Source organism: Psittacula echo, assembly GCF_963264785.1.
Source record: "Psittacula echo genome assembly, chromosome: 21".
NCBI lineage: Eukaryota > Metazoa > Chordata > Aves > Psittaciformes > Psittacidae > Psittacula > Psittacula echo.
The window spans coordinates 1,243,085-1,254,802 of record NC_137757.1 but is presented as its reverse complement, the minus strand read 5'-3'; the positions used below and the strand labels follow the sequence as shown (position 1 = coordinate 1,254,802).

Genomic DNA, 11,718 nt, shown 5'->3' with positions numbered 1-11,718 from the left:
GGAGAAGTGTGGACAAGCCACCGGGGCTGCAGAGATGGGGGTCCTGTCCCCATGGGGTTTGGCTCCCAGGAAGCCTCCTGGCTGGCTGGATCCCTGTTCCTTCCCTGGAACAGCCGCCCGACCATTCCCAAACCCTGGGGAGCGAACAAACCTTGTTTGGTCCCCTGGATAGCTGTGGAGTGGGAGTGGGAGCACAAGCCTGGACCCCCAGCCTGCTCCCTGTGACATAACACCGATGCTTCCCTTGGGAACCCTTAATTTAAACGAAATAAATCCCAAAAGACATAAAAAGGTAAAAAATCACAACTAAAAGTGGGTGCTGCTGCCCTGCCGGGGCTGGGGTTCACTTTGTGGGGCAGAAGTAGTGCAAGAAACACCCCTGCTTCCCCCCCTATCTGAGCATTGCTCATCCCAGCTCCATCGCACGGGTGCCAAAGGGAGGATGAGGAGCGCAGTAACTAACCCGGGGGGGTGAAGGCCGGTCGTGCCCCAGCCGCGGTGCCGGTGGCCGGGCCGGGCCGGCTTCAATCGCCTCTTGGCAAGAGACTGAGTCTGATGCAATCGGCCGCGGTTCCCCACCTGTATTTGCCATTGTGTGCCCGGAGCTGTTTGCAGGTGTTTGCTGGCGCCGCGCTGTCTGAGCCGCACTTCCCTCCTCCTCCTCCTCCTCCTGCTCCTGCTCCTGCTCCCGCTGCCTGCCCCGGCCAAGCCCGGCCCCCCCGATCCCAGCTCCCGGCTCCCCGCCAGCCGCGGCGGATGCGGCGCTCGCACACGCGTGGGATCGGTCGCGCATGGATGTGCTTGTGTGTGCGGACACGCGTGGCTCCGCTCGTATACACGCGTTCTGCGTGTGCATGCATGCACTTGGACACACATGCTTGGACACACGTGCATGCTCTGGCAGGCACATGTGCACCAGCAAGCACATGTGCACCCGCAACAAGGCGGCAGCGGCACATGTGCTCCTCCAAAGCACGTCGATATGCACATGGGCTGCAGCACATGTGTGCCTTGCAGCAGGAGCACATGCACGCACATGCATAGGTATGCATGCACATGCATAGGCATGCATGCACATGCATGTACACACACATGCATCCACACGTGCATGCATGCACACACATGCACACCCCTGCCCAGCCAACATGGACATGCATCCACATGCATGCATACACACACATTTATGCACACACACGTACACGTTTACAGACACATGCACACTCTGACCCAGCCAACAGGGACATGCACACACATGCATGCGCACACACGTGTACACATGCACACACACACACGCACACACACACATGCTTACACACACATGCACACCCCGACCCAGCCAACAGGGACACACACCCACGTGCATACACACACATGTGTACACATGCACGCACATGCATACACACTCCAATCCAGCCAAGAACATGCATCCACACTCCATTCCTCCGTCCTTGTGTCCCTCCATCCCTTTGTCCCGTTTTCCCTCTTCCATCTCCCTGTTCTCCCCCGTGCCCTTCCATCCCCGCGCCTCTGCATCCCACTGCCCCTGCATCCCATCGATTCCCCATCGGGAATGCCTGGGCCGGGGGAGTTGGGGAGCGGAACCCGCAGCCGCAGCTCGCTGCTGCCGCCTGCAGGGCAGAGGAGGAAGAGCGCGGCTCAGGCCGAACCTCCTCGATGCCACAAGGCTGATTCCAGCAGCTGCTAAAATCCGGTCTCAGTCTCCCCTCTGGCAGGTTAAAGCCATCCCCTACAGGCCCTTGTCCAAAGCCCCTTTCTAGGTTTCTTGTAGGGGATGGTCCTTTCCCGACACACTGGTCCATCCTACCTCCCTGCAGGCTTGGGGATGCTGGAGGAGCGTTTACAGCACCCAGCACCGATGTTGAGGAGCTTGGCCAGACCCTGCTCGTGCGGTGTAGCCCCAGTGCCGGGAATCGGGGGATGCTGAGCATCCTTTGCAGTGTGGGGAAGGTGCCAGCATCCCCATCTCTATTTCCATGAAGATCTTGGTGCCAAAAAACATCAATGGGTGAAGTGGAGGAGACTGGAAGTGAAGGTTTTCCAGCAGTTCGAAGCTGGTCATAGGAGAGATCTGCAGTTCAAAGGCCAGAATTTCCATCTCCAGGGGCTGAGGGGCTGGCACAGGGTGCCCAGAGAAGCTGTGGCTGCCCCATCCCTGGCAGTGTTCAAGGCCAGGTTGGACACAGGGGCTTGGAGCAAGCTGCTCCAGTGGAAGGGGTCCCTGCCCGTGGCAGGGGTTGGAGCTGGAGGAGATTTAAGGTCCTTTCCAGTCCAAAGCACTGGCACTGATTCATCCACCCTGCTGGGTACGGCGCTGTCTTTGTGCGCTGCAATGGAGGCAGCCATTGCCTTCTCTCTGTAGGGGGAAGGATGAAGGTCTGGGTGCGTTGTCCATGCCAAGTCCATGTGCTCCTGGCACAGGGATGTGGTGCCCAGCCGAGCAGTGGCTTCACTGCTGCCAGGTTCTTTGTTCTGCCTCAGAGCCCTTGCGTGGTGGGAGGCCTGGATCTGAGGCTCCTGGTGTCCTCCCCCAAGCTGAGGGGGAATCTGGGGGTCTGGTGCCCATCCTCATGCACAGCAGAGGCCATGGTGTCCGTCTGTCTTTGCAAGGAAGTCCATCTCTGCACCTGAACATCCCCAGTCCCAGACCTGGACATGAAGCTGCCTTGTCCGGAGAGAACATAGAAGGCGAAAGAATGGATGGAGGGCAACCAGCTGGTGGGGAGGAACAAGGTACAGAGACTCCTCAGCAGGAATCAACTGTGGCGCATCCATCAGTGGCTGTGGTGGCCTTTTACTGGTCCCAGTAAGTCTTGGACTTGCCCTCTCCCAGGGATTCACCATTGCCTTGGGTCTTTCTGCCACTGCTGTACCCCAAAACACTCTGTGGGCTCAACTGGGGGCCCTTCGCCCCCTTTTCCTCCCTCCCCTTTGCCGCTAAGACCTGATGCACTCCAAGGACACGACGGCTGGGGCTGGGCTGGTGGGTTGGGGGCACCCCTCCGAGGTCCCTGCACCCCCAAACAGGGGGATTGCTGTCAGACAGCTTCAGGATGGAGGACCCCGAAATCGTTCACCTCCCAGATAGATGCAGCCCCCCCCCACCCCGCCTCATTGGGAATGGGAGGGGGAGATGGGAATGTGAGTGTGGGAACCCCCCAGCTTGGAGCGGGGGCTTTAATAGGTAATTAATAATAAATGAATCCCAGTCCCGATCCCAATCCCAGTAACCCCATTCCAGGCGCCCCCCCAATAGGAGCAGGTGGTCCCCAAGAGGCCACGCCCCCTATTTTGCATACAGCCCCCCCCCCCGAAGCGCGGCCCCTTTAAGGCTCCTCCCGAAGCCGCTGCCTGCCGCAGAGGTGGGGGGGAGAGGGGGGGGCGTGGCGTCGCCGCCGCCAGCCAATCAGCTCGCGGCGTTTTCCGCGGGAAATCCGAATTTCGCGGGACGCCGTTTGGCGCTTAAAAAAAAACCACCCCGAAAACCCGGAAAAAGTAGAAAAAGAATAAAAAAACCGCCCCTAAACCGGAGCGATCGTGGCGGGGGGAGGGGGGGGCAGCGGCCCCAGGCGGGGCCCAGCGCAAGGGGACGTTTTGGGGCTAAACCCGCTTTTTCCCGCCCGGTTTTGGGCGCTCCTCTACGGGGTTCTTCCCTCCCCAAAATGAGGTGGTGACCCCCCCCCGACCCCCCCGCGGGGGGTGCTCCTGCCCCATCCCTCCCCCGGGCGGAGGCTCCTCGGGAGGACTTTGAATGCTGCGGCTCCCCAGGGGAGTGTCCCCCGCCGCGGGGAGGGGGGGCCCCATCCTCCTGCCCCCCCCTCCGCATCATCAGCACCGGCACCACCCGAGGAAGGTCATGTCTGTGATGGGCTCCTCCGGGCGGGGGGGGCCCAGCCTGCGCACCCCGCCGTTACCCGCCGCCTGCTTCACCCAGCTCTACACCCATGTCAGCGGCCCCGCTCCTCGGGGGGGGGCTCTTTATGCCACCCCCCAGAGCCCCCAGCTCAGGACCCTCCGCTCGGCTTCAGCGGGACGGCTGCAGGTAAGGAGTCTGCGCCCCATCCCCTCCTCGGGCACGGCTCAGGGGGGCGCTGGGGGGCTCCGTGCGTTGTGGGTGACCGCAGCACACGCAGCACCTTCCCCTTCCTAATCCTGAAGCTTCAATCGGGGTCTGCGCCCCTTGGAGGTGTCGCTTTGGGGATGGGAGGTTTGAAATCAGGAGGGGCAGTGAAATGGCTCGTAGGTTTCTCCACTTCCCTTTGCCCCTGCAGAGCTGGCTCCCGGCTTCTGCTTTTCACCCTTTGGAGGCCTTTTTCCTCCTCTTTCTGGCTTGGCAAACCTCTTCCCATCTTAGGGTGGGAGGCACCGTTCCTGCTCTATGGGGCTGTGACCCCCAGGGTGGGACATGGGGTTTGGGGCTGGGACCCAGGGACATGGTGGGGACAAGGGGTGGTTCAGCGCCACCGCCCAAGCTCGGTTCCTGCTGCGGTTACAGCAGAGCTTGCAATGCCTGTGGTTTTTTTGGGGGGAGAAGGGGGTTTGAAGCAATGCTCATCCTCCATGGGGCACCCCAAGGCTTTGAAGCAGAGAGCAATGTGGGTTGCCATGGGCAAGGGGCCTGCCTGTGTCCCTGTCACCCAGTCCACTGCCACCAAACAGGGAAACTGAGGCACAAGTAGGGCACCAGGCCAGTGTCTGGTATTGGGGTGCACGGGTGGCTCTGCCCTTCCCATCCCATCCATCCCATCCCATCCCTCCTCCTGATGGTCCCCACTGGCAGCTGGCATTTAATTCCCACCCACTGCATCCAGCCCGGGCGCGCATCCAGCCCTCACTGTGAGCCTCTGTTCTCCCAGGTCCTGGAGGGGATCCCCGACCCAGCTCCCTCTGGCTGAGGGAGGTTTTAAGGCTTCATTGATGGATTGATTCCCACTTTTCCCTGGGCCATGGCCACTGCTGGGGACAGGGGGTGCCTTTGCTTCCCCCTTCATGCCATGGCTGGGGCTGGTTGGGCTGTTGTAAGTCCTGTCCCGGGGGGGCTCTGGAGCCACCTGTCTCCTCTCCAGCCTCTTTGTCCATGTGTCCTCTTTGTCCAGCATCTCACATCTGAACCATGTGGATGCTGCATCCTGCACTGTTGGTTAAGGAGACACCTGCCCCTTCCCCTAAAAGCACCCTGAAACCTCAGGGTCTCATTTCCATGCATCCCTGTGGAGCTGGTTTTGGGCTAAGGGCCTCTTTCGCATCACCATCACCTGGCCAGGAGATGCGCAGGGTGTTCTGCCCACAACTGTGCCCTGAACGGGGATCTGGGGGGCTCACGTGACACCTGGGGGGCATCCCCCTCACTGCCTTGCAAGTGGTGTCCCCATCCCATTCCCTGATGCTGTTATCCCATTCCCAGCCCCACACCCCATTTATGACACAACCTTTGTGTGCAGATCCGAGGCAAGCATTATAATAAGCGTTTCCTCCCCATTCCCGAGCAGGGTAATTGCTGCCACTCCCATCTCCCTGCTGGATTTGTGCTGGATAACTGAGCTGGGCTGGCTGGAAGGAGCCCATCACCCTGTGTCTGGCCATGGGGAACAGGGATGGCTTGTTCCTCATCTCATGTATATTTCCCCTCTGATTTGAGGGTCCTGGAGCAGGTCAATGTGTTCATCCCCACGAGCAATGAGTGTCCTGCAGAGATTTTAGCGTGTGCCAACCCCATCCTCACTATTTACCATGGCGTATGGGGTTTCTATAGGGGTTGTGGGGTTTTGGAGGGCTCAGCGCTGTGAAGGACCCAGCGATGTCCCTGCCTCCTCCATGCTGGAATAAAGATGTTCAGAGTCCGCTGTAGTTTCGATGTGAGCTGGCAGGGCAGAGCAAAGAGCACCCTGTGGGTGCTGGGCTGGAGCTCTGCTGGGGTGACCCATGGTGATCCCATCCCCTTCTTGATTCCATCAAGGATGTTCCTGCCTGGACAGGAGTGGGGGGCTTGGGGGTGCAGGGTTGGGATGGGTGTGAAGGTGGTGGCTGTTGTGTTGCCCTCAGAGGGGCTTTGACAGCCTCCAGCTCTTCTCTGCCAGGGAATGTCTCCAACCATCCGTGCTGGGATGGGGATGGAGATACCGGATGCATCTCAGAGCGGGGAGTGTACCCGGGGTGGGGGTACTGCCTTCCTCCCTGGCTCCACACCAGAGCTCATTCTCCCTCCCTTGCCCACCATGGGGCTGAAACCCCCCAAATCTGGGGGTTCTGCATCCTCCTATCCCCACTGGCTCTCATCCATTCCAAAGGCTGCACCGGGGTGGGGGGATCTGATTCAGCAGCCCCTTGTCATGAGCAGCATCCCTGGCATGGTGGCGTGATCCCAGGGCACCCATCCCTGGGTACTGCTGGGTTTTCCACCCCCCCCCCCCCCAGCACAGGGGGTGGCACTTGGGGGGGGTGGCACAAAGGCAGGGCCTGGGCAAGCCCGGAGAAGGCAGCGGGTGCTGTTGGCAGCAGGAGCCCCCGGAGGGGACAGGGGTGCTCTGATGCTGGGGCTGGGTATAGCCCCCGGCACTGAGGGCTGTTGGCAGGCAGAGCTGGCTGGGGGCCCGGCTTCACCACATCCATCCCCATTGCCTTCATCCCCCCCCAGGGCTGAGCCTCTTTTCTCACCCCCAGCATCATATTGGGGGGTCCTTCCATTCTGGGAAGCGGCACAAGTGGGGGGGTCTTGGTCCTTCCCCCCCCATCTGCTCTGGATCATCCTGAGCCCTGGCAGGGTGCTGGGAGCCCCTCGCTGTGCCCCACTCAGCTGTCGTGTGCCTAATCCTGCCCGGGGGGGGGGGTGTCCGGCAGCTGGGACACAGGAGAGACCCCCTTGTCCATTGTCCTTTGCTGTGCATCCCCCCCCACTGAGCCCACCAGGCTCCCCTCTGCCCCAGCGCATGTGGGGTCCTCTTTCCTCCCCCTTCCTGTGCAATAGGGATGGGCAATCACCTTTGGTGGCTCTGGTCCTGGGGGGCGTTTGTAGGAGGCTGGGGTACACCAGGATTTGCTGTGGTTGCTTCCGTGCCTCAGTTTCCCCACTGGCGGTGGGAACACGGGTGTGTGGTGAAGGAAGGGTTTGGGTGCCAGGAGAAGGGGGGATGCAGGATGCTGCTCCCCCCATCCCGAATCGCTCTGGCAGATGCACGGGGTCTGGTCGGGGGCAGGTGGTTCCCATGCACTCAGTGTTAACCATTGGGGTGCCGGCAGCCCGGGGGGGAGGGCACAGGGCTGGCGATGGAGGCGAATTCCCTGGGGAAAACCGGCTCCGGGAGAGGGAGGGAGGGACCAGATTCCCACAGGAGCTTGAGCCCAACCTGGCTCCCTGGAGGGGGCGGAAAACAGCCCCCGGCGCCTCTGCCCCCCCCCGAGGTGCCCAACCCTTCCCCACGCGTTGGGGTGCGCTCCCTAGGGAGCCGCAGTCGGAGCCAGCACCGGGACCATGCGGGATGTGCTGGGGGGGACCCTGTGGGACAGCGCGGCCTGGGAGCAGGTACTGGAGGAGGGGGGCTATGGGATGGGGCTTGGGGAGCTGCTTTGTGTTGCTGTGTGTGTGCCCCAACCCCCCCGCTCATATGTAGGGGTCTGGGGAGGGGGAATTTCCATGTGATTTGGTGACCCCCCCCTTTTCCCTGGGTCTCTTTGCCCCAGGTGATGCTTTGGGGGTGCCTTGGGGGTGATTTCCTGTTGCTGCTTAGCCCTGGCAAAGGGACAGTGTGTGTGGGGGGTGCCCCCCCCTCCCATTTCACTCCCCCCACTTCCCCTCCAGCTGAGTGCACATGTGTGGGGCACCCCACAGCAGCTGACTGCCCTCAGCTGCCTCCAACCATGGCCAGGAATAAGGGAACAAGGGGGGGTGATGAAACCCCGCACCCCATCTGCCAGGGTGGGAGGGCAAGGATCCAGCCTTGGAGCTACCACGTTCCCAGGGTTCATCCCTAAGGAGCTGTGCCAGGAGCTGGGAGCAGGGGGAAATCCCCTGTGGCTGCCATGGGGGGAGCCGGGACCCCCCCATCTCCTCCCTCCCTGCTGGGTGCTGTGGGAACCCTTCCCACAATGGGTTTTGCATCCGAATGAGCCCCTTGCAAGAAACCTCCATTGGGCTCCACCACCTCCGGAGGTCCCTTCCAGCCCAATCTATTCCCTTCCATGCTTTCATCACAGGCTGTGGCACCCAGGGCTCGCCCATGGCCCCGGGGGGTGCCTGGCTCCATCCCAGTGTGGGCTTTTCTCTCCTGCTCCAGGCCAAGAGGAAGCTGGACCTGGAGGGCCCCGGATTCCGCACGCCCAAAGGGAAGGGCAGGACCTTGGCACAGGTCCCCAGCCCCAGGAGTAAGTGGTGCTGGGGGAGACGGGGCACAGGGGAGCATGGAGAGGAACGGACCTGTTAGAGCTGCTGCCGCATCCCCTTTAGCACCAGCCAAGGTGCTCTTTGGGCTGCTCCTGCTCACTGCCCTGGCACAGAACTCCCTTGGCTGGGTTGTTTCTGTACCAGGTTTGGGCTGCGCAGCGTTTCCTGTTCCCAGCCCTGTCCCGAATGGGGTTTTCGCCTCCTTTCCCTGCAGCTCCCAAGTCTCCTGGGGAGAAAACGCGCTACGACACCAGCCTGGGGCTGCTCACCAAGAAGTTCATCCGCCTCCTGCACGAGTCTCCCGATGGCGTCGTGGACCTCAACCGAGCGGCCGAGGTGCTGGGGGTGCAGAAGCGTCGCATCTACGACATCACCAACGTGCTGGAGGGCATCCAGCTCATCCGCAAGAAGTCCAAGAACCACATCCAGTGGATGTAGGCGATGCCGTGGAGGCGGGCGCGGGATGTGATGGGATAAAGGGCGCAGGGGAGGTGGTTTGGGATGCGCCATCACTCAGGTGCCTTCTCTGTCCGCAGGGGGACGGGGATCTTTGAGGACACGGCGGTGATGCTGAAGCAGCAGGCGCTGCGGGGGGAGCTGGCAGAGCTGGCCAGGATGGAAAGGAGCCTGGACCAGGTCCTGCAGGACTGCGACCTGCAGCTCCGGCAGCTGACTGACAACGAAGCCAACCAGAGATATCCTTGCTGGATAGGGACACAGGGCAGGGAGGACAGGAGAAGGAGCTCCTCCTCCAGGTGGCTTTCCCTGGGCTAGTGGGGGGGTGTTTGGAGGATGCTGCTGGGATAAGGGACGAGCCATCCTGCTTGCAGCTGGTCCTTTTCCTATAGCCCATCCCTGCCCACGCTGGCCTATGTCACCTACCAGGACCTCCGTGCCATCAGCAGCTTCCAGGAGCAGACGGTGATCGCTGTGAAGGCTCCTCCGGAGACACAACTGGAGGTGCCGGACTTCAGTGAGGTGTGTGTGGGGCTGGGAGCTGTTCCCCCCATTGCAGCAGGGTCAGGGCCAGGCTGTGAGTGCATCTGCACCATAGAACCATAGAATCATGGAAGGGTTTGGATTGGAAGGGGTCTTAAACCTCATTCAGTGCCATGGGCAGGGACACCTTCCACTAGAGCAGCTTGCTCCAAGCTCCATCCAACCTGGCCTTGAGCACTGCCAGGGATGCAGCAGCAACAGCTTCCTTGGGCAACCTATTCCAGCGCCTCAGCACCCTCACAGTAAGGAATTTCTTCCTTATCTCCAACCTGAACTTCCCGTTTCAGTTTGAACCCATCACCCCTTGTCCTGTCCCTACGGTCCCTAATGAAGAGTCCCTCTGCAGCATCCTTGTAGGCCCCCTTCAGACACTGGAAGCTGCTCTGAGGTCTCCACGCAGCTTCTCTTCTCCAGGCTGAACAGCCCCAATGTTCCCAGCCTGGCTCCATACGGGAGCTGCTCCAGCCCTTGATCATCCTCGTGGCCTCCTCTGGACTTGCTCCAACAGCTCCATGTATCTGGGGCATCCCAAGGGTGCAGCCCAGTATGGCCCTGGGTGGTTTTGGGGTGTATCCATGGGGCTGTTTGACCCTGGGCTGGTCATTCGGGGGTTGCAGCACTCTGCTTGGACCACTTCACAGACTGGGGCAGTGGGGTGGGATATGGGTGCCCTTCTGAGCCTTGCTCTGCCCCTCCAGGATAACTTCCAGCTGCACCTGAAGAGCACCACCAGCCCCATTGAGGTGTACCTCTGCCCAGAAGAGATCCCAGAGGACAGCCCCACCAAGGACCACAGCATCCCCTCCACTGCCACCTCCCCATGGCACCACAGCATCCCCCTTTCCCTGCCAAACAGCCCTGGGCCAGCCCCACCGCCCCCCAGCTCCATCCCTCAGAGCTGGGGGGGCCCAGGAACCCCCTCCTCACCCCCATCTCTGCCTCTCTGTGTGCCGGGGGGGCCCAGCTCGCTGCTGGAGGTGGAAGCTGGGCTCCTGGGCTCACCCCATCACCTCCTGCAGCAGACCGAGGACCAGCTGCCCTGCGCCTCCTCCAGCCTGGACTCGGGGCCCTTTGTCACCTTCTCGCCCCCCCTGGGGCAGGACGATTACCTCTGGGGGCTGGAGGGTGAGGGCGTCAGTGACCTCTTCGAGGCGTACGACCTGGGGGAGCTGCTGAAGCACTGAGCATCAGGGACAGCCCCGTTGCCTTGGTCCCGCTCTGGTCACTCGTGTGCTGAGCGCGCGGGGTCTCTGCGGGGCGGCTGGGCAACGTGCGGTGGGTTGGGGCGATGAGGGTGGTGATGGGGCGCTCATGGTGGCCACCCTGGGTGGGTTTGCCCTGCGTCAGTGGTCACCTCAGGGCTGCGGTTGTCACCCACAGGGATGTGGGAAGGATGCAGCCAGGTCCCATGGGGTGCCGGTGTTGGTGCTCTCCACTATAAGCTCCCACCACTGTGGGGCTGCTGTGGGTGCATGGGGTGGGTTAGGGTGGTAGAGACACCCCTGTCCAGAATGGGCTGCCTTGGGCAGGGGGGGTTTCATGTTTTGGGACCACTCCCCACTTAGACTGGTTCTTTGGAATCACCATGGCTCATTCTGAGCCGTTTCCCACTCCATGGCTGGAAAATCTCTACTAAACCCCATGGAGAGGGACTTGGGAAGCAGCACGGGATGAGCCCCTGGACATGGAGCCAGATACGACTTTGAGTTGTGCTGTTGTAAGATAGATGTACTTATTGCACTGTATTTATATGGGCCCCCCCTTTGGCACGGCGCTGATGGGGTTGGTTTTCAAGTGAGTGTACTGAAGTTTTCCTTCCTTTGGGTTGGTTCTGCTGTGGGTTGGCTCTCGGGTGCTGTGGGTGAGTGTGTTTTTGGCATGGGAAAATTTGTGGCATTTGATGTTTTCTGCCCGGGAGGGGATGAAACGAAATAAAAGAGAACTTTGGAGTTAGAAGGGGCTGTTTTAAGCAACAAAATGCTGGAGGAGGGAGGTGTTGGGCTGGTTTTGCGCCTGTTTTCGGTGTAAAAAAGCCTGTTTTGGGGGCTTTTTAACTGGCCAGCCTGCTCTGGAGGAGCTGGTGGAAATGAGGTTGAGGTGAAGCTGTGGCTGGAGTGAGGGAAACGGGTCTGACCTGCTGTGGGCTGGTGATTTCCAGCCCAAATCTGGTTGGGATGAGCCTTTGCCCGAGCTTGAGCCCCTTGAACCAGGAGTGTGGGAAAAGCCCCAGGGTTTGGGATGGGATGGGCTGGGCTTGTTCACCGGGTTTGAGGGCTGGTTGGGTGGCTGCATTGCAACCCAATCTCGGTGAGGCTGTGCCCATG

At 61.0% G+C, this 11,718-nt stretch overlaps 1 protein-coding gene across 1 annotated transcript; it reads left to right on the top strand.

Moving 5' to 3' along the window:
- Nucleotides 1-3,769: 3,769 nt before the first annotated feature.
- Nucleotides 3,770-10,578, top strand: E2F2 (E2F transcription factor 2; the record flags this gene model as incomplete). The annotated part of the gene is made up of 6 exons (XM_080632497.1): nt 3,770-4,060; nt 8,289-8,376; nt 8,610-8,829; nt 8,932-9,090; nt 9,244-9,373; nt 10,093-10,578. The coding sequence occupies 6 exons, from the start codon at nt 3,770-3,772 to the stop codon at nt 10,576-10,578; spliced, it is 1,374 nt and encodes a 457-aa protein (XP_080488623.1).
- Nucleotides 10,579-11,718: the final 1,140 nt, after the last annotated feature.